Source organism: Glycine soja, chromosome 17 (genome assembly GCF_004193775.1).
Source record: "Glycine soja cultivar W05 chromosome 17, ASM419377v2, whole genome shotgun sequence".
Taxonomy (NCBI): Eukaryota; Viridiplantae; Streptophyta; class Magnoliopsida; order Fabales; family Fabaceae; genus Glycine; species Glycine soja.
The window spans coordinates 34118011-34141951 of NC_041018.1; the positions used below are offsets into that span (position 1 = coordinate 34118011).

Here is a 23941-nt window from a genome sequence, read left to right on the forward strand (position 1 = left end):
AAAATACAACCACTAAAACATAAAGTAACATATCTATAAGAAGATATTTAAGCATTAAGCTAACAATTAATTACACATAGAAAAATAACAATTAATTTATAATTGGCGATTGATGAGCAATATCTCACCCCTAATACTCAAAAAGTGAAAGGTTTAAGCATTTAGAAAAGACTAAGAATCACAAAGGCATCTACAATCAAACTATTTTTCAAAATTGAAAATAGTTGAAGGTATAGTTGATAGTAGTCGTTGCAACAATTTGAGAAGGCATGATGTAGAGATTTTAGCGCTATTATGACTTTTTCATTTCCATTCACCATAAAGATAGTCTTTGTCTCGATTAAATGAGGCAAAAAAAAAAAGGGATAAGTTATGATAATGCTAAAAAGACTTATTATGCTCATCAATCACCCATGGGTGAAAATTTAAATATACAAATAATTTGATTTGATTTGAACGTCTTTATGAGAACACATATGTTATTTATGTTATCAATAATTTTAATATAGAATAATTTTTATTATTTTAAAAAAGGTAACATAAATATTTATGATAAATTATTCACAGATTCTAATTTATAAATAAAAATGGAGGTAATATTTATTAATTGTACATGAATACTAATTGAGAATATATTTACTATTTTTCTTTAATTTTTATTTTTAAATTTCATGATTGTTTGCATAAATTAAAAATTACAAAATTGATCATTCAACTTTAAGTAGGCTTTTGAGCAAGATTATTAAACTTTTAGGGACCAATTTTGTGAGGGGTAGAATTTCTCGTGCATACTACTTTAAGTAATAAACAAAAGGATGATAATATTAATTTGGTTAAAATTATTTTCGTCCCCATATTTTTTCAAATAAGTGATTTTAGTCCCCTCATTTGTTAATTGAGATATTTCATTCCTCACTTTTAAAAAGTTTGCGATTTTAATCTACTATTTTGTAATTGAGACATTTTGTCTCCTACTTTTAAAAAATCCACAAGTTTAGTCATTGTGACCAATTTAAAACATTGATTTACGTACTCCATAAACATTGGCGGACACATATTTGTTTATTATCCATATGACAAATATTTTTTTAATATTTAATTGTTAACAAACTTAATTTATTAAAAAATAATTAATATAGTACACAATTAAGTCTGAAATTGATCAAGATGACTAAAATTGCAGATTTTTTAAAAAGTGGAAAGTGAAATGTCGCAATTAAAAAATTAAAGGACTAAAATCATGAATTTTTTAAAAGTGAAGAACAAAATGTTTCAATTAAAAAAATAGAAAGACTAAAATTGCGGATTTTAAAAAATAGAGGACAAAAATTGCATTTTAGCCTATTAACTTTTTTTATTTCCCATATTGTCACCCTACACATTCGTTATCATTCACGAGTGCATTATAAAACACATTAGGAGAAAAACACATTTACCGTAAGTGGAAATAGTCAACAAGTCAAACTAGATTATTGGATGGTCATTTTTCAAAATAACATAGTAAGTAGTAGGTGATAATGATAGAATGATACCAACCTAGTTAGCTTAATAGCTACCACATATCAATGATAATGACTAAATTAAAAGACTCATGTTGACATAATGTCCAATCATTTAACGATATGTTGGTGATATAAGTATTGTAATAAGTTAACATGACTATGTACATCTACGATATTGTTTATAATCACATTTCTCTTAAGCTAATTTCCCATTATTGACATAATTGTAATTAAATCACAATTATTGTTCATTCACATTTCATCAATATAGTGGGAGAGAATTGTGAAATAAGATCATCTTCACAAAGCTTAATTGCTTCTTCTTTCCTAAGGGTCACCATGGCCACCCTACTTAAAGGACCCTCCTCTGGAAGACCAGGCAGAATCAAAACTTGTCCTTCTCCCACAACTGGTTCTATGTAATAAGAAACATGGATGGGTTTGAACAAATCTGGAAACACGGTTAAATAAGGGTCCATACCCTCTAAACTAGTACAAACCAAATTATGATTGTTCATCATGGTAGGTGAATTCACATCATTATTTTCTAGCCACTCGGTCAAATTGATAATTGCCTCAGTGTCCATTTTAGCCACAACATCACTTATTGCCCTAACAACTTGCGGAAATTTGTAATTGTTCCCTTCTACATTGACCTTATTATACACCATGCAGTTCCCAAAGAATGTACAATCTAGGCCCAACACTTTTCTCATGTCCAAACATATGGACATGTCAACAAGCCTATTTCTCAGACCCTTCACTTTGCTCAAAGAGACCCAAAATAATGCTGCTAAAGCCTCAAAGGGCGGTATTGGGCCATTAGGTTGGGCCATGGACATGCAGGCCTGAACCATGGGGTTTGAGAAGCCCATTGAAATTGTAGTGTACATTGTTTCTTTTGTAGAATTGGGTTTTTCAATTAGGGATTTGTAGTGATGAATTAACTCCATGTGGAGGTGATGATTGGGGTTTCTATTTGGTGGCCTTCGAGGAGGTAAATGATGGAATAATGGAGGAGTAATCATTTTGTTTACCATTGAAATGTCAGCCCAGGCTTTCATGAATAATGTTGCACAAGTGGAATCTACCAAGAGATGAAAGCAGCTTAGGCCAATTGCTAATCCACCTTCTTCGAATTCAGTTAGCTGAAATTAGGATCAAAATTATCGGTTTAAAACATCAAATTCTTTAGTTATTCACTAAGTGTGCTAATAAAACACTTGCTAACATGTTTTTTTATCTAGTCTTTCTTATGGGTTGAAAGAGAAATGTTATTAATGCACTGTCTAATAAAAAAATTTAACACATTTATTTATTATTGATGAAAACTTATTAGAATACATAAAATTATATAAGTTTTATTCTTTATTTATAATTTTTAACTAATGATAAAAATGTCTTAGGAGTGTTAAATAATATATTGATAACACTTTTTTAAAATAGAAATTTATTAGATCTTACAAATTTGAAAGTGAAACTCACATTTTTATTGGAACTTACATGAATTTTATCCAATAATAGAAAGTACTAACAAATAGAGTGTTCAAGAGTAGAGGAGTGCTAACAACATATTTCTTCTAACCACACTGCACGATTAGTTAAAATTTATTGACAATTATAAAATTATGAGATTCAATAAATAAAATGAGACACCATAAATAATTTTTTATTTTCAATAAATTTCAACTAATAATAAAAAATCATATTAAAAAGAATGTGTTATAAAATGTGTTTCTAGTATTTTCCTAAAGAATATGTTAATAGCATTTCCCGTTAATTTATTATTACAAACCTTCATTCTTAAATCTTCTCTTACTATGATGATATCAACCACCTTTTCAATAACACAAGGAAACATAATATACCCTTTTAGACACTTTTTTTTTTCATTTAATAAACTTATTATTAAATAAAATTTAGAGAATATTTATCAAATACAAAAAATTAGACTTACTAAATTGAGAATGAAATTCACATATGATATATTAAAAACTGTGTTACTTAAAAATCCTAACCTGGACATAAAAGGTGGACCAATAATAGGGCTTGTGAAACATGTCCTCCCAATGCACAAGTTGGAGTTCCTTTTCCCTATCAAGGTTAGCTAGCCACCCTCCTACACTCCCTTTGGCTTTGGCCTCCACCACTCTAACTCCAGCATCATTGCACTTGATCTTCCAATGCCCTGTCTCATCATCTCTTACCAACCTTCCACTCACTATGGGAAAATGGGTAAGCATCTCTGACAAGGTCTCTCTCAACTTCTTGGTCACTTTTCCAAGTTCCACTTCTCTTGAGGTTTGGTAATAGTACACCATCCTAATGTGGTTGTTCTCCATGTAGCGATCCAAAACAGACAAGGGGAAGTACTTTCCTGGCTCCACTGCCTTGGTGCTCACCACAGTTCTTTTGCATATATGAGTTACTTCCAAGGCCATTTTAGTGAATATATGTGTAGTATATAGAATACAATGTACCTATTATATTAGTAGTGCTAGAGTAATGAACTTGGTTGTATGATAATGATGTTATATATATGTGGGGTTTTATACACGTTTCAGTTTTAGGCACAAATCGTCATAGCATTAAATGAAATGAAAAGGTGCATGAAATTCATCGATTTCTAAGGGAAACAAAGTTTTCGTGTGTACCAGAAAAACAACCCGCTAATACATGAGGAAGTGATATTTTCATGATCCATGAATGCTGGCTTATTTGGGGTTTGTGCGTGCAATTTGAAATATCATGTGCATGCACATTAGTTTTCAAAATATCACTTCCATAGATAATTGCAACCATTCTTTAAAACATTCTTGCAAATTTGATGATCTCGCAAACACAGGCTTGGAACAGAGCTTCCTGTAATAGTATTGTTCTTGCAAATTTGATGATCTCGCTACCATTCTTGATAATCTTGCAAATTTGAAAAGAACAGAGCTTCCTATAAGTATTTGAGGAGTCACATGTAAAAGGAATCCAAGCATTTGTTAGAAATTCTAGAGGAAATAGAGAACGTGATGTTAAAATTTTGTTATTGTGACTCATTTATCTAAACCTGAAACAGATTCTGATTATAGGAGCGTATATAGGTCCTATTTGATTAACCCAACCTGCAAGGATTTGCATTTGCATTAAAATGTATCTAATCGGGCAAACCTACAATATTAAATGGGTCTCTTTCTGTGTGGTGTGTGTTCGCCTCATTTCCAATTTAGCCCGCAGGATAATAAACTTGAATATACTGAAAACTGCTTAACAAATGAACATGACCCTTTTTTGTTTTTTTAAGCATGTATTGTTCAATTATAATGGACTAAAATATATTTTTTATTCTTATAAATATTAAAATATTACAAATTCTGTAAAAAAAATTATATATTTTTCGTTTTCATAAAATTAAAATATAATTTCTGAAGATTAAAAGTCACCACAAATTAAAAATAATTTTAAAAAATCAAATCATAATTTGTGGTGGTGTATTTCTCCCAAACCCATAACAGCCACCACCACCCTACGCCACCCATAATAGTCACCCATCAAACCCATTTTGGCCATAGGCACCAATCATGGCATTCCTAGAAAATTCTCAATCATGGAAATAGGCACCAAATAGTTGAAAAGCTCATTTTGTGAATCTATGAAGCACTGACACCAACACGGACACTGAACACGACACGGACACAGACACGTAGACACCTGTAATGTCCAAAATATAGAACGTAGTACGGGTGTCGTGTCAGTATCGGACACTGACACGGACGCGTGTCGGACACTGGACATGGCAAGGGATTGGAGTGTCCGTACTTCATAGTTGTGAATATCCCCAAATCAACACATTCCATGAAACAACATTTGTACAAGGCAAATCTTGGCACAGTTGGCGTGCATGGGTTTGAAACAAAATTACTTGCAGTGGGTGATCCACGAGAAAAAAGAGAGGAAGAAAGACACGCTTCGATGAGTAGGCAACAACACGTAAGACCCAAAATTCAATTAAAAGGCAAAAATAATACATAAGCAACAAAACAAATGGCATGATTATTGTCGATGACTCTTCAGCTTCAGCGGCCACAACTTACACTTGAACAACGCCATCATCGTCGATAGCCTCGCCGTCGCCTCCAGACTCTTCTACTTTCGCCCCTTGACGAGACATAGAGTTCTATTCTTCAACGTTGAAAGCAAAAATAAGAGATCATGCTTAAGAGAAAATTCAGGATCCACACCCTCACCCATACGAGAACCATATCCACGTGGAGCAAAGAACTCTTGGGTTAACACTCCCACCCATCGGCATTTTAGTCGCTGCCACCCCACCCATCGGTGTTTCCTCTCCCACAGATTTGCAACCCATAAGCCGTCAGCGTTGAAGAGAGAAAGAGAGATGAGGTTTGGTTTGGGGTACAGAATTTGGAGAGAGTAAGGGTTATGGTCTGGATACATGTCAACGCTCAATTGGCTAATGGACCAGCTTGTTTCCAAAGTCATCAGACACATAGGTTAGAATTTACGAAAACTAGTCTGGAGCTAAAAGTCACACATTATGATTTTGTAAGAACAAAAAGGGAAACAAATTTCAAACATTTCAATATTTATAAGCAAAAAATATATATTTTAACCATTATAATTTAATAGGTAATAAGACTTAGAAATACCTGAGTCTATTATCATCTTTTGGAACATCATGGGATGGGACCCTTACACAATCAAGTTCCACAGAAAATTATTTGAATCCCATTGGGGCCTAATTCTGCTAGAACAGAAGTTAGCATACTCAAGGTTTTCAATCATTTGCTCAATCAAGCAATGCCTTCAGAACAATTCACAACCAGGAATGGAATGCTATGAACTGCAATCTAAAATGGCAATTTGATTAGCTTCAAGCTATTTATTTAGGGTACTGGTGGATGGTTTAATTGGCCTTCAGACATAGCATCTATGGTTAGGGTGATGTTATTCAAAATATAGATACATTAATTATTCTGAAATGCTATTTTTTGAAAATATTGAATAATATCTAATCAACCAAAGGCATAAACACCAGCAGAAACAAATACAAAATCTGAATAGCTAAGAAGAGGCAGAGACAGTAAAAAGATTGGCATGATTCAAAATCTAATACCAAATGAGATAATTGTCTCAAGGAGAAATACAAGATTGATCCAGTTACAATGCAAAGGCAGCCATGAAAGGTACAATATCATTTCATTTTAGCCTCTGTAAACAGAACGTGACGATTAACCCTAGGATCATATTTTCGGAACTCAAGCTTCTCTGTGAACTGCCTTGGCTTCCTCTTAACATAGAAAAATCCAGTCCCAGCAGCAGACACTAGCTTTACAAACATCTGAGCCTTCTTCTTTTTGTCTCCCATTCTTTACTCTAGCAAAAGACAAACAAATCACTATCATAAACCCAACAATTGTTCAACATGATCAACCGCAGTTCTTTTTTAGTTCAATTAAAATGAAAAGAAAGTTATACATGGTACACTAGAAAACCAGTTCAGATAAGGCATTGCATCCGCTAACAGTGACTTTAAATAGGAAGATTAGCTCAACACATGTATTTTTTTTTATGTGTATGGAAGTAAGAATCAAACCCAGATCATAATTTTTATTTCCCAAATATTTAACAATTTCTGCACTTCCTTACATATTAGCACAACCACCCAGATTGAGATAACCACGCACAATTTCATAATTTTCATTTTGAAATTCAATAGGGGAGGCGAGGTGACGAATAAAAACATGATGAACAAAAGTCAGTTCATAGTAATGAATCTGAACAGTTGCAGACGAATTTAAAAGTTGTAATGACCAATATGGATTACAAAACCAGAAATGAATGAATTTCATTTTAGACATAGATTTCACAAGTCTAACACCAAATTACAATGTGATCTAAATGTAGAGATTTGAGAAACCAAGGTTTTTGTTTTTCTTTTCATTTTTGCACAACACTGGGATTTAAACGCATTTTGCTTTATAATTTCTCTATACAGAAAAATAAGGGAAAAATGTCTATTTCTATAAACAAATTAACCAACCCCAAAAAGCATGGCACAGATAAAAAAGTAAATTATTTTTCTTCCACTCAACAAAACGGATCCTAAAGAATCGAGTGATACACTGTTAATTAAACAAGGGAAAGGTTTACAGAACAACAGTGAACTAAATAATGAGGAAAAACAGTGAAGACTGAACCAATTTGGAGAGTTGAAAAAGCGTGCAAACAATTTCTTTCAGGGTATGAGTTCATATGAGAAGCGTACCTTCGATGTTGCAGGGAGTGAACCGAATGGGTTGGGAGGAGTCGGGAATTTAGGGTTTCGAATTTTAAAAATATGAGGTTTTATTTTCGAAGGAGGAGAATGGGGTTTTAGCATTGGAGGCTGTTTTTATTCCAAAAGTTTTTTTTTTTAAAAAAAAACAAAAATGCAACTTAGATCTCCTATAATTCTTAATTTACAATTTTGAATGCTTTATTTTAAAAAAATGCGATTTTAACTCTTACATTTTAGAAAATTCACATCTTTCTGTCCAGTTTTTTAAATTTGCATATATTTTGTTTTTTATTTTTTATTTTAGTCTAATTGAATCTTACATGTGAATTACAAAAACCTTTACCGCTACTGTTGGCTATTGCTTCCTAAATTTTCAAGTTGGAACTTGGAAGCTTTGGTTGTTTTTATTCCAAAAGTTTTTTTTTTAAGAAAAAAGATAAATTATAACATTGATCTCCTATAATTTTGAATTTAGGATTTTGAGTCCTTTATTTATTTTATTTTGCGATTTTAACTCTTACATTTTAGAAATTCACATCTTTCAATCCAATTTTTAATTTTGCATATATTTTTTTATTTTTTATTTTAGTTTAATTGAATCTTACCCATGAATTAAAAGCAACCTTTACAGCTATTTTGGGCTATTGCTTCATGCATCCTTTTTGGAGTTTTTTACCTTTTAGATTCATCATTTTGAAAATCAAAATTTCGGATTGTAATTTGCACACAGCATTAAAACAAAATTTCAAAAAATATCCTTAAAGGTTTTTTGTTTTTATGGATTACATAATCTGTATACCTCATACAAATTATGTGATTCGTATGAGTCATACGGCGGATTACGTGATCCGTATGAATCATACGGATTAACTCATATGGATTACATAATTTGTATGAATCATGCGCATTATGTAATACGTATGAGTCATACGGATCACGTAATCCGTACAAGTTAACTCATACGGATTACGTGATCCGTAAGTATTTTTTTTTTCAAAGATATGTTTTTTTATTTATTAATAACTTATTTTTTTAATAGTAAATATTTTTTTATAAAAAATATATAGATTAAATAATTAGTATGACTTATATCAAAATTAATTTTCACAAAATTTTTTATTTAAATTTACATGAGCATTAAATATACATTAGAAATTTTAGTGTTATATATATCAACGTTATTTATTTTATAATATAATTGGCATATTAGCTCAGTTGGTTATCGTGCTAATAACTTGAAAGTCATAAGTTTGACTCCTGCTTGAACTATTAATTTTAAATTAATTTGTAAAAAATATTTTTGAAAAAAAATAAAGAAAAAACATTTACGGATTAGCTGATCTGTAACCCTTTATGGAAGGGCAAAATGGGAAGATCACGAAATTCCTGGGTGTACATACAATGCCCAAAAAAGAGGTATAAGAAAGTCCTACTGTAGATCTACTTTCGAAGCCCATTATATCATTGATGGAAGAAAAAAAAATATAGCATACGACGTTCAAGTTCAACTTTTAGGATGCAATCAAGCTAAGACTTTCATAACCAATCAAGAGGTTCTAATCCATTTATCACAAGTAAACTTTTAATCACTTAAAAAAAAGTGTAGGCAAATCATGAATACAAACATATTTAATTTAACTATCTATGTAGTTATATTCAACTCCAAGCGATCCACTCTCTCCATCAGACTCTGGTAAGCATCAATAGCAGACTCGTCATCTAAAACGTGACAGCAATTAATTAATTTTAAGAACGCGGTGGAAAGAAAATTTGAACTTTAATCCGTAGGAATCCAACATTGAATTTATAATAACTTGAGACATACTGTTTAATTAATTAAATTAGACATTCTTAATATGAATTATCAGTTTTAAGTTGTCGCTCAATAAATAATTATATAATTTTTGAATTAATTATTAAAAAACTCAACACACTCATCATATATATATATATATATATATATATATATATATATATATATATATATAAAAGTTTATTATTAGATGATAGCATAAAATATTTTTATATACTTAATTACTCCTCTAAATTTATCTTTAGACAATAAAATATGAAAATTACTAAGCACTTATAAGTAGTGGCAGATGCAATCTGGGGGAGCAAATGCACCTAGGACGGTAAATGTGTTAAGTTATTTGTGAATTATTGAAGTTTAATTTATTAAATGTTTGATCAAATTCGTTTGTTTCATTAAATAAATAAATTTAAGTTTGAGATTAAATTTGATTATTTAAATGAGTCAAATTCAAGTTTTAGAAGATTGATTTTAAAAACTCTTAGAATAGCTATGAAAATGCATAAATATAACTATGAAAATGTGTAAATTTATTTTTGATATAGTATATAATTAAAAAATTAAACTATTATTAGTTATATAATGACACATAAATAAAATATTTGATATTTTAAATTATTTAATGACATATAAATAAAATATTTGATATTTTAAATTATTTTTCCTTAAATGATGTAAGGAATTAGCTCAAAAATACATGTTTTTTAAAATATGAGAACTAAAATTATGAGAGACCAAATTACAAACACCAAATTTGCTATTAAAAAAAACAATCATAAATTTGTTATTTTATATAATAATTATTTTATAATTTTTTATTAAAAATTACTTCTAACTAATTCACAGTGTAATTTTTTATTTCTAATGGTACTAATCTTTTAAACTCTATTATGAATGAAAATTTATTAAAATGTTTAATTTGATCATCGAGTTTTTAAAAATGAATAAATTTAGTATCCAAATTATTTTAAATGGTTCAGTTTGGTACTTAAATTTTTTAAAATTTGATAACCAAATTGATTCATTTTTAAGAATTTGACAATCAAATTAATTCATTTTTAAAAGTTTGAGGACCAATTAATGATTGTCACCAACTAATCACATAAGACTGATGAAACATTCTAGTTATCTTTTTTCAAGAATACTTTAAATGGTGTGTTAGAAAGTAGATCAACTTTTGTACTATGAAGTTTACTTTAGATGTGCCTTTTCATGAAATATAGGTAGCATTATCTTTTTACATTTTTTTTTCTTTGATGGGTCCTAAAAATATCCTTAAACATTATCTTCTGAGAAGAAGAGGATCAAACAACACAACATTAATTATATCTAATCAAAACAAATTGAGAATCTAATTTGTCTTATGACTTAGTATTTATGTCTTAGAATATAATTTTACATTAAAAATATATTTGTTTTCCAGAACTGCTTTCGAAGCCCAAACTCTATCTTGAACTTGAGTCTTTCGGGAATCCATCATGCTTGCTCGTGCTTTTGAAGTCCACCACTTTGCTTCGGCGCTACACAACTCTTATTCCTAATTGGTTGAAAGGCAATGTCGAGGGGTCAGTCAAGGGGGACCCTAGGAGAGCTTCGTGTCAGGGGGCTTTTAGGGACACCTTTTGCTGTTAGGAATTTTATAATTCCTAATTAATTAATATGAGTTACATATTATATTAGTTATTTACATTTAGATGGGTTCAATATAAAATGATCTATTTCAATGAGTCCATTAGACTGTCAACAAAAAATTGATGTGGGCTTAATGAGTGGAAACCAGTTTGACCCATTAGGGGATAATGGGAACCCTAATATGTTAAAACCTAACGCATGGTTATGGTCCCCAATACACCAAATCAAGAAACAGTTTTTTCTCTCCCCATCTGAAGAGAAAACGAAGATCCCATAAGGAAGAAGGTGATTTTTGGTTGAGGAATGTCATTAAATCAATTGTTCGTGATTGCTGTAAGATTTCGCTGCGTGTTGATCAAGCTCTTTGAATCCAGGTATTCTTTAAAACCTCTTGATAATCTGACGCAATGTGTGTTGGTGCTCATTTGGTATTTTATAAGGTTTATTAATAAAATTACAACAAGTGGTATCAGAGTCACCATTACTGTTAGATTATTGGGATTTAAAGTTGTTTGATATGTATTATATTTGGATCGTTTTAGTTATATGAACCCTAATTTTATTTTGGGGAGAAACTATTTCGATCAATAAAATTGTAAAACTCGTAAATTTCTGTGTCATGGTCGTAAAGTTTTTCTTTTTTTCAAATGAATAAAAGGCCTCTGCATTTGATTTACGGGTTTGTATACAGTTTTTGGTTTGTGTCGCGTGTGCTTACATATTATTTTATTTGGGATAAAGGTTCTACGTATCCGGCATTGATTTTCTTGAACAATATATATTTCGTGAGCAAGAAATTTTTTTTGTTTTATACATATAAGGTTTATGAAAACTCTTTACGTCGAATACAAAGCCTCAGGGACTTATATTTTTATATAAGGTCATTGTGTACAATTTGTGAATCTATATGTATGTCATTATCATGATGTTTTGTACGTGACACAATTTCATATATATATATATATATATATATATATATATATATATATATATATATATATATATATATATATATATATATATTGTTTATATGAATCAGTAATAAGACAATGGTCTTTTGTCTTATATGAATAATTTATTGTTTTTTTGCCAACTGTTTTTCCTTCATGAATCGGTGATAGACTGATAGTTTATGATATTCTTGTGGTTAGTATAAATTTGTGATAGCACCATGGTATGTTCGTTTCGGATGCGCAATTAGTTTACCATGATGTTGTTTTCAAATATTTACTGTTATCATAATTGGGTGCAAATTTAACCATCATGAATCTTTTCCATTTATTTGCGTGTTCGGTAATTTTAATTAAATTGATTGAACTATTATGTTGTCAAAGTAACCTCTATTGTGTAAATTGATTTAATTAAATTGCATGGATGTTGGTATGGAATTATTTATGTGAATTGTGTTTGGCCCAAAGAAAGACACAATTTGGCCAAATAATAACATACATGCGATGATAAATATGTGACAATTATAAAGTATTTTTTTCATGTGAATAATAATCGGTCCAAAGAAAGATTATTATTTGACATAACTAATTGTCAATATTTGATCATTGCGTTGAGAGTACCAATTACAAATTAATTTCTCTGTCTAAAGACTAGAATTAATGTTGTGTTGGGTATCTTGTGATGGATCTGTTATGGGAAATATTTGCATGTCTTGTTATATATATTTTATATGACTTGCTTGATTATTTGTGAACATGTTATTAGTTTTTGTTTTCTCTTTAGTTAATATTGTCAGTGCTGCAAATGTTACTGCCCAAATGAATTCTATCCCAATGCTGAATGGGACAAATTTTAAGGTATAGAACGAAGTCGTAGAAATTGTTCTTGACTGTATGGATTTGGACTTGGCACTAAGGACGGAACGACTCATTTCCACTCCGGAAACCTCTAATGAGGTAAAAAAAATTGAGAAGTGGGATCGGTCCAATCGAATGTGCCTTATGATCATGAAGCGCTCTATTCCAGAGGCGTTTCGGGGCTCTATTTCTAAGGATCAAAGTGCAAAAAAATTTCTTGAGGAAATTGAGCAATACTTTGCCAAAAATGAAAAAAAAAAAGCGGAGACGAGTAACCTTTTGGCTAAACTCATCTCCATGAAGTATAAAGGCAAAGGGAACATAAGGGAGTACATTATGGAAATGTCCAATCTCGCATCGACACTCAAGTCATTTAAGTTAGATCTTAGTGAAGACCTGCTCGTGCACTTGATTTTGATCTCGCTTTCTGCACACTTTGAGCAATTCAAAGTAAGCTATAACACTTAGAAGGACAAATGATCCCTCAATGAGCTTATATCTCACTGTGTGCAAGAGGAGGAGAGGCTGCAGAGAGATTAGACTGAAAGTGCTCACTTGACTTCGACCTCTCAGAATAAGAAAAGGAAGAAGACTAAGGGTGTTGTGGAAGGGACTTCTCAGCAAAAGAAACAAAAGAAGGATGAAGAATTTACCTGTTACTTCTACAAGAAGTCGGGACACATGAAGAAAGAGTGTCCTAAGTATGCCGCATGGTGTGTGAAGAAAGGTAAATTTCTTACTCTAGTTTGTTCTGAAGTTAATTTGGCTTTTGTACCTAAAGATACTTGGTGGATAGATTTTGGTGCTGCTACTCACATAAGTATGACTATGCAGGGTTGCCTGTGGAGCCGACTACCAAGTGATGATGAAAGGTTCATCTTTATGGGTGATGACAAGAAGGTTGTAGTGGAAGCTATTAGAACTTTTAGATTACAGTTAAAAACGGGATAATATTTGGATTTATTTGAGACTTTTGTTGTATCGTCTTTTAGACGGAATTTGACTTTTATTTCTAGTTTGGACAAATTTGGATTTTCTTGTTCATTTGAAAATAATAAAGTTAGTCTCTATCAAAATTCAAATATGGTTGGTTCTGGTTCTTTAATTGATAATCTTTAAATGCTTGATGTTGTCAGTTCCTATAATGAAATACTACAAATAAGTTCACGTGGTACAAAATGAAAGTTGAATGAGAATTCAGCCACCTTATGGCATAAGCGTTTAGTCTATATCTCTAAACAGAGAATTCAGAGATCTGTGTTGAATGCATAAAGGGAAAATGAACAAACATAAGGAAATTGAGTGTCGAAAGAGCTAAAAACGTCTTAGAACTAGTGCATACAAACATTTGTGGTCCTTTTCCTACAACTTATTGGAATGGACAACAATATTTCATTATGTTCATAGATGACTACTCTAGATACGGTTACCTATATTTGATACCTGGGAAATCCCAATCCTTAGACGTTTTTAAGACTTTCAAGGCTGAGGTTGAACTTCAACTTGGAAAGAAAATTAAGGTTGTCAAATTTGATCGTGATGGTGAGTACTATGGCAGATATGATGGATCAGGAGAACAACGTCCATGATCTTTTGTGCTTTTCCTCAAAGAGTGTGAAATTATTCTGCAATACACTATGCCGGGAAAACCTAGCATGAATGGTGTAGCAGAACGAACAAACTGAACTCTTAAGGATATGGTAAGAAGTATGATTAGTCATTCTTCTTTGCCATAGTCACTTTGGGGAGAAGCCTTAAAGACTGCAGTTTACATCCTTAATAGGGTGCCAAGTAAACCAGTTAACAAAACCTCTTATGAACTTTGGAATGGTAAAAGGCCAAGCATTAAACATTTGCACATTTGGGGTTGTTCGGCTGAGGCACGACCTTATAGGCCACATGAAAGAAACATGGACTCAAGAACAATTAGCTGTTATTTTGTTGGCTATGCTGAATGCTCTCGGAGCTATAAATTTTACAATCCCACCTTAATATCCTTTTTCGAGATGGGAAATGCGAGATTTCTTGAGGAAGTTGAGTTTGGGAAGGAAGAGAACATAAGTTCTTGTACAAAGTTGGTATTTTGTACGTGTCCGGCGTTGGTATTTTGTTTTATACATATAAGAACATAAGATATGTTGTCTTTGAGGAAGAACCTGTTATTTATAGTGATCAAGTCTTCGTACCTATTACTATTTAAGACACAACTCTGGTAATAGAAGACAATGTTCAAACTATTGACATTGTTCCAGAACAAGACAACAATGAGGTTCTTCCTTAAATACCTTTAGAGCAACCTCAACAACCTCAAGAAAGTGCCATTAAGGAGATCCATTAGAGAGAGGAGAAGTGCAATCTCAAATGGTTATATTATATTTCTCCAAGAACATGAGGATAGTGTTGGTTTAACAGAGGATGATCCAATCAACTTCTGTCAAGCTATGCGCAGTTCTAACTCTAAAAAAAATGCATTGACGCCATGAAGGATGAGATGAGGTCTATGAAAGACAATGAAGTTTGGGATCTAGTCGAATTGCCTGAAGGTGTGAAACTTATTGGTTGTAAATGGATATTTAAAACCAAGAAGGATTCAAAGGGTAATATCGAGAGAAATAAGGCTCGTCTAGTTGCTAAAGGCTTTACTCAGAAGGAAGGCATTGACTATAAAGAAAACTTTTCTCTAGTATCTTCAAAGGATTCTTTTAGAACTATAATGACACTAGTAGCTCATTTTGACTTAGAGCTACATCAAATGGATGTCAAGACTGTGTTTCTAAATGGTGACATTGAAGAAACGATTTATATGGTGCAACCAGAAAACTTTGTGTTAGGTGACTCAAAGTCCATGGTATGCAAACTAAAGAAATCCATCTATGATCTCAAATAGGTTTCCCGTCAATGGTATTACAAGTTCCATCAAGTCATTACCTCATATGGTTTCGAGGCAAATGTAGTTGATGATTGTGTATATCATAAGTTCAGTGGGAGTAAATACATATTCTTGGTATTATATGTTGATGATATACTGCTTGCTAGCAGAGATATAGGCTTCTTGCAAGAGACCAAGAGATTTTTAATGAAAATTTCGAAATGAAAGATCTTGGGGAAGCTTCTTTTGTGTTAGGTATTAAGATACTGCGAGATCGCTCTCAAGGTATTCTAAGGTTGTCACAAGAGAGCTATATCGATAAAGTACTTGATAGATTCGGCATGAAAGATAGTAAACCATGAGATACCCCAATAGCTGAAGGAGACAAATTCAGTCTCAAACAATGCCCCAATAATGACTTTGAAAGAACTGAGATGTAGAAGATTCTCTATGCATCAACAGTAGGAAGTCTTATGTATGCTCAAGTTTGTACTCGTCCCGACATAGCATTTGTCATAGGAGTTCTGGGCGGATACTTGGTAATCTTGGATTGCAGCATTGGAAGGCAGTGAAACGCGTAATGCGTTACTTGAAGAGAACAAAAGACTACATGCTCACTTATCAGAAGTCTAACAATTTAGAGATCATCGAGTACTCAGGCTCTGATTTTGCTGGATGTCAAGACAGCAAACGCTCCACTTCTGGATACATATATATGTTGGTTGAAGGAGCTATCTCTTGTAAGTCTGCTAAATAAACTCTTGTAGCTTCTTCAACCATGGTTGTGGAGTTCATTGCTTATTTTGAGGCTTCTAATCACGGGATATGGTTGCGAAACTTTGTCACTAGTTTGCGTGTGGTCGATGGCATTGAAAGACCATTAAAAATTTATTGTGACAATAACTTTGCAGTTCTTTACTCCAACAACAATAGAAGTACAACCAAGTTAAAATTGATTAACATCAAGTTTCTGGTTGTGAAGGAAAGAGTTCAGAATAGGCAGATTTCCATAGAACGTATAGGGACTAATTCCATGCTAGCTGACCCACTTACTAAAAGTTTGGTATCTAGAGTTTTCATGAGCACACTGCTCATATGGGGGTAGTTCCTAACAGTACCTTAGTGTAGTGAGAGTCCCATTTATATTTTATATCTTATGTTTTCCAGATATTTGTATTGTTTGGATTTTCTGTAGAAATAAAGTTGATATTTATCATTCTATTATGAGCTTGTTTTGTATGCAATATTTGTATTGCACTTTGGATTGATCTCTATAGAGAATAAATTTTGGACTAGTTGGAAATAAACATGATTAAGATCACATTGTATGTAATTTCCATGCCGCTTATCCATATTTGATCTATGTCATCGAGTATGAGTAACAATGGTGATTATTGTGGCTTAATCACGCTGAATTGTGATGAAAAATTGTTGTGGTTTCCTGTTGCTATATGAGATGGACCAGTTGTATAAAAGAAGTCTAAAAGTAAATAACATACGGTTACACACCTAAAGAATTTTGTGATATAAATGTCTAAGGTTAATATGAAGTCCAAGTGGGAAATTGTTAGGAATTTTATAATTCCTAATTAATTAATATGGGCTACATATTATATTATAACATTTATATTAGTTATTTACATTTAGATGAATTCAATATAAAGTGATCTAATTCAATGAGCCCATTAGATTATCAACAAAAAATTGATATAGGCTTAATGAGCAGAAACCAGTTTGACCCATTAGGGGATAATGAGAACCCTAATAGGTTAAAACCTAAGGCATGGTTATGGTCTCCAATACATCAAATCAAGAAATAATTTATCCTCTCCAAAGATAAAACGAAGGTCCCATAAGGAAGAAGATGATTTGGTTAAGAAAAGTCATTAAACCAATTGTTTGTGACCGCTGTAAGATTTCGCTACGTGTTAGTCAAGCTCTATGGATCCAGGTATTCTTTAAAATCTCTTGATAATCTAACGTAATGTGTTTTGATGCTCATTTGATATTTTATAAGGTTTATTAATAAAATTCCAACGTTTGCAAGTGGCAACTGCCCATTTTCTTCTCCTTCATGACGTTTTAGGAGTTGCGTCTCCTCTTTTAATCTTAGTACCAAAAAAAAGGAAGTTTAAAAAGGTGCATGAAGCAATTTAAGGGGATGGAAGCATTTTTTGTTGGTTGGGCCTGTATTTGGGCCTTCAGTGTCACTATACTAATAATCACCATTCACCCCCAAAACGACGCGCCGTTTCAATCACAAGTTTCGCCCCTATGACCCCATCCGTAATGTTTTTTTTTTTTTGTTCCAATTTAATAATTTGATAGCAGTTAAACGGCACCGCGTTCCGTCCCTCCTCTCCCTCTCCCCCTTTCTCTCTGGTTAACACTTAACAGAAAGAACAACACTGAGATCCAATCACAATCATTCATTTCATTCATACCGTTCGCAACACGATCACTATTCTGCGACGATGGTGGCACATTCGAGTTCTTGGGGAAGGGCACTCGTCGCGATCTCGCCCTACACCTTCTCCGCCATCGGCATCGCCGTCGCTATCGGCGTCTCCGTCCTCGGCGCCGCCTGGTAAACAAACCTTCGCTGATCTCGCCCTACTTTTTCCGTTTCCGTTACCTTATCGTTATTCTCACGTGCGAATTCGCTTCGCTGGCACGTGCAGGGGGATCTACATCACCGGAAGCAGCTTGATCGGCGCTGCAATCAGGGCTCCTCGAATCACTTCCAAAAATCTCATTAGGTAAAATTAATAATTGGACTCTCTATGTATATTTATTTAATTTTTAATTGGACTCCATAAATATTTAATTTTGGTGCTTCTCGGTTTTATTTTTCAGTGATTTTTGTTATAGTGGATGAGTTACCGAGAAATTTTACGATGTTTTTTTTTTCCTGTAGTGCTCGGTTAGATGCGTTCGGTTTAAGATAGAGAAGTTAGGTTGTGTAGTTTTTGTTTCGGTCGAGGATTGGAAGTTGGAGATGAATTGTTAGTTGAGGTGAAGAGGAGAGAATTGTGGTAAATTTGCATTGATTAGAGCTTGCAGCAATTGCATCATGATGCGGTTCACAACTTTCCCACACACAAAAGTTGTGTTTGTTTTGTTCTGATGGGTTGTGTTGTTTTCTGCTGAAAGGAAATGTGAAAGGTTATGATAAAATGAAGTGTTTGGTATCAAGGAATCGATGTAGAAGTGCTTTTTTGTCGATGACTTTTACTGGATCTGTATGGGAAGATTTATTGGTGGCTTAATGTTGGTTTCTCTGATAAATAGCAATATATTGATAGAAAAGTTTTGATACCTGTGATTTTAGTTTTGAGTGTGAAGTGATTTTGCTATGTATTGGGCATACTTTTTTTCTATTAACGAATGATAAATTGATAGTCTTTCTACAAAATCGGGAGTAAGTGATCATATGAAGATGTTTTCTTAAAAGCATTTTGCACACCGGGACTCCTGAGAGTACAGATTTTCTATAAAACAAGCATACAATCTATATGTGATAGTTTATTGGAGGGGAAATAACTTTAAGCCTTTATTGTTGTGTGAAACAAACAAAAGCTGAATGATATTTATGGAACGTAGCATTAAAAATTCTATGACTACTTTGTTTGTGAGAAGGAGAAAGATAGTGAGTGTGGGGGGTGCTTTTTTCATTTGTCTCTTAATATAATTATCAGTTGACCTTCCAATATAGATTTCAACTACTAGCAAAATCACTAAAGTGGTAAAATTAAGGTTGTTAAACCCAGTATCTAATGTAAATTTCAGAATCAACATTTCAAATGTATGAGATTAAGGTAGCTCTATTTAACTTCTCTAAAGATTCTTGTGATTAAGATCTTTGTTTACATGTTTGGGCTATTCTTGGGATTATTATGTCAGCTCAAGCAACATGGCTCTCAAAAGATAGTTTGCCTTATATCAGAGCATGGAAAGCCAATTACGGTAGAGCTCAATATGTTTTCTTTTTGGCTTTGAGTGCATGTTTTGTCTCGATTATTGTAGAACTTTTAGTTTTATAAGCTCTATCAATAAGATTTTGATTGTAAAATAAGGTTGTTAAACCCTATTTTTAATGCACCACGTTGCAGTAGAGTTTGATTGGGTGGGGGATGGCTTAACTCCTATTGTCTGGAATGAGGTGGTGTTCTAGTTATGTTAAGTTTTTTTTATAGAATTAAATGCTCATTGGTGGCATTAATTGTGGGGGTGGTTATTGGGGATTTAGCTTTCTTATGCCTTAATTCTTAGTAACCATATTTCAAAATGTGAATTATCTACATATATCCTGGCATAGGTGATATAGTTCCAAATGTAAACATTTGTTCCATCTTGACAACATGATTCTTGATTTTTGTGGTATTTCAGTGTAATCTTCTGTGAAGCTGTTGCTATATATGGTGTTATTGTGGCTATTATTCTTCAAACCAAATTAGAAAGTGTTCCAGCATCAAATATTTATGCACCAGAGTCTCTTAGGGCTGGATATGCAATCTTTGCATCGGGATTAATTGTGGGCTTCGCAAATCTTGTTTGTGGGTGTGTATTCTTTTTTACCTACCTCTCATATCTTGGCAGGAAATTCTCCCGATGAATGCAGGGTGGCCTTTTCCATTCTTCTATTACATTTTCAATTTTTTCTGCTCTGGCAGGTTGTGTGTAGGAATAATTGGAAGCAGCTGTGCATTGTCTGATGCCCAGAACTCCTCTCTCTTTGTGAAAATTCTTGTGATCGAGATCTTTGGTAGTGCGCTGGGGCTATTTGGAGTTATTGTTGGAATAATTATGTCAGCTCAAGCAACATGGCCAACGAAAGTTTAGTTTCCCTTGTATCAGAATGTGGTGTTGGAATGCAATTATGGTATAGCGCAATATATCTTCTGTACTGCCCGGGATTGAAGTTTTCTCTGTTTCCTGTTGGTAGAAATGTAAAATCCAGCGTAATAGCTTGCCTCCATTACAACTTTAGGCTGTATTATTTACCAACGAGTTGTTAGAAGGTCTTGTGTATCATCAGATATCTGTCTGTTGGTTGAATTTAAATATTTTTGGAGGACTAAATCTTTCATTAATCAATAAAAAAAGGTAAATTTATTTGGGCTTGTGAATAAAGTCAACAAGCAGTTTTGTTGAAATGCGGGGGTCTCTATTTGGGTTCAGAGATTATTCTTACTAAGAATTTGTGATTAACAGTGATGAGTCTGAGATTATGAATGTCAGCAAGGAGTTGGTGTCAGAATTAATTTGATGGAATAGCAATGAAAAAAGTTTGCATTAATTAATAATTATTATTGTTATATTAAAGTAAACCCCCCTTTTTTTATTATTTTTGCCATATTAAATTACTATTAGAATACAGTTAAGCGCACTTGTATTATTTGTTTATTTTCTAAAATTTTAATACTCTTTGATTAGTGTTATTTAAGAACATTATAAAAAAAAGTGTTATTTAAGAACGTTATAAAAAAAGTGTTATTTAAGAAGGTAACTTTTTTTTTTTGGGGTAAGGTGAGGTAACTACCAAGTCCCTGTTAACATTTTTCTACTTAAATTGATTTTTTGATGCACATCAAAGAAAAGTTACCATTTATGTTAGGGCACACCGCAGTTGTATCCAAGTATTAATTTATTTAGGATGTGTTTATTTTCACTTTCAAAAACAGTTTCTAGTTCTTAAAAATTAAAAAAAAAAATAGGAAAACTTGCTAAATGGATGAAATCAGTTTTTGTCTTGCTCTATTACCCTATGTTTGGATGGAGCAATTTAGCAGGGGAATTCATTTTTTCAAGAAATTTAAAATGATTCATGATAAAATAGCTCGTTTGGATGAAGTATTCAAAAGGAGATTTAATTTTTGGTATTTTTATGAATCATTTTGATTGACTAAAATAGTGAGATTTCAAATTCTCTCAAAAAATATAGAATTTGAATATTTTTTTTGGAGATGTTCACTCTAACTCACGTTCTTGCTCGCGACTCTTTTTCGCTCAACACTCACAATTACGGGTGACCAAAGTTTTTACGGTCGATATCGGTATAAGTTGTTTTTCACTTTCGTTGGCTGAGGTTTTTTCGGTTAGAATTTTTTTTGTATGATGTCAACCAAAACTATTTTTTGCCGATATCAGCTAAGATTTTTTTAGATGATGTTGGTTAGGGTTATTTTCTCACTAACGTCACTCATGGGAAATTTTTGCTAATGTCGGCTAAGGATTTTTTTGGTTGTTATCATCCAAGTTTTTTCAGTTGATATTGACGAATAATTTTTTTGGCCAACGTTGGCTAGATTTTTTCTACTAACATCGGTCATGACTAACTTTTGAGTAAACACTTGTTAGGGTTTTTCAACTGATGTCAGTTAGGTTTTTCCAGCCAACATCATCCAAAGCTATTTTTAGCCAATATCGGTTAAAGTTATTTTTTAGCCGATGTTAGCTAGGGTGTTTTGGCTGATGTCAACTAGATTTTCTTAGCCGATGTCGGTTAGGATTTTTTTGCTGACATCGACTAGGGTTTTCTGGCTGACATCAGCCAAAGCTATTTCTTAACCGCATTAGTTAGGTTTTTTGGTTAATGTTGGTTAGGGTTTTTTTTACTAACACTAGCTAGGTATTTTTGACCAACATCGGGCATGACTATTTTTAGTCGACATCCACTCGAGTTTTTTCGGTCGACATCGGTCAGAGCTATTTTTTAGCCAACATCAGCCAAGACTATTTTATATCCGATGTTGGGTAGGGTATTTTGTCTGACATTGGTCAGGGCTATTTTTTTAGCCAACTTTGACTAGGGATTTTTCGGTCAATGTTGTCCAATGATGTTTTTCAGCCGACATCGGGTAAGTTCCATTGGTCGGTATCAACCAAGCTATTTTTTAGCCGATATTGGATAGAGTTTTTTGTCAATGCCTGCTAGGAGTTTTTAGGCCAACGTTGACTAAAAATAGCCTTGGTCAATGTCATTCGAAAAGACCCTAGTCGGTGTCGACCAAAAAAACTCTAGTCGACATTGGTAAAAAAAATCTAGCCAACATCGACTGAAAAATAGATTCAACCAACGTTAGCAAAAAAATAGTCCCGACTGACGTCAGCTGACAAATATTCCCGGCATACTTTGAGAAAAAAAAATCTTATTTGATGTCGACCGAAAAATAGTCTTGGTTGATGTCGGTTTAAAAACATCACTGATTATGGTCAGACAAAACAACCCTAGTTAAAATTATCAATATTTTATATTTATAAATTATTAAAAATTGAAAATATCTTTTAATTAATATTTCAAAAATTAGATTGTGTATATTTTCTATAAATTTTAATATTAAAATTTCATCTATTTAAAATATAAAGTTAAAATTTTGCATATTGAAGAAATTGAATTGCCACAAAGAATTATTGTTTTACGAGCTGTCTTTTGCAGTGTGCAGTTTCAATGTAACAACGTGCCTCATATGAAGCATCCTCTCACTGTGTACGTGTACCCACAAATCTTGGCCTTATATGCTGCAGTCCAGAAAAGTCCAAACACATAAGGTTGCGCCTCATGTTAAACTTAAAATGATAAACGAATAATTGGGACATGTAGCTTGTGTTCTCTCTTTATCTAAGAAGCTTCTCTCCAATGTTGTTCTTTTCTCTCCGTTTGCTGCCATTGAGAAGTACAAAGGGAAACATCTTCAAGTTGTTTCTGTATTTTGTTTTTTTTAAAGTACTTATTTTGGAAACAGATTTCAAAACTTAATAGACTTTAAATGGTTGAGTTGGTTTAGAAAATATTTTTAAAAAAATGAAAAGAAAATCAAACAAGCCCCTGAAGTAATTTTGATAGAACTGGTGTATATGATAATGAATTATGTATGCGAATGTTATTTGATAGAAATTAGTGTGAATGCTTTTGCTTAGATTATATGTATACATAAATCTCAAGATTGAACACACGGTTCACAATTTGTAATTTTTCCACTTTCATATTGAAAAATTAAAATTCATTAAATTTTGGGAAGAAAGGCC

General features: G+C 32.5%; 3 protein-coding genes across 3 annotated transcripts; 1 reads left to right on the top strand and 2 right to left on the bottom strand.

Moving 5' to 3' along the window:
- Positions 1–1716: 1716 nt before the first annotated feature.
- LOC114392423 (protein ECERIFERUM 2) lies at positions 1717–4007 on the bottom strand. The gene is made up of 2 exons (XM_028353555.1): positions 3521–4007; positions 1717–2650 (listed from the first exon to the last, which is right to left on the bottom strand). Exons 1-2 carry the CDS (start codon positions 3941–3943, stop codon positions 1751–1753), a joined length of 1323 nt encoding a protein of 440 aa, XP_028209356.1. The 5' UTR covers positions 3944–4007; the 3' UTR covers positions 1717–1750.
- Positions 4008–6590: 2583 nt separating this feature from the next.
- On the bottom strand, positions 6591–7910 carry LOC114392868 (50S ribosomal protein L33-like). Its single transcript, XM_028354114.1, has 2 exons — positions 7780–7910; positions 6591–6887 (listed from the first exon to the last, which is right to left on the bottom strand). Exon 2 carries the CDS (start codon positions 6877–6879, stop codon positions 6706–6708), a length of 174 nt encoding a protein of 57 aa, XP_028209915.1. The 5' UTR covers positions 6880–6887; positions 7780–7910; the 3' UTR covers positions 6591–6705.
- A 10330-nt stretch (positions 7911–18240) lies between these two features.
- LOC114394103 (V-type proton ATPase subunit c''1) lies at positions 18241–21051 on the top strand. Its single transcript, XM_028355676.1, has 4 exons — positions 18241–18500; positions 18595–18672; positions 20303–20473; positions 20587–21051. The coding sequence occupies exons 1-4, from the start codon at positions 18388–18390 to the stop codon at positions 20753–20755; spliced, it is 531 nt and encodes a 176-aa protein (XP_028211477.1). The 5' UTR covers positions 18241–18387; the 3' UTR covers positions 20756–21051.
- The last annotated feature ends 2890 nt before the right edge of the window (positions 21052–23941 follow it).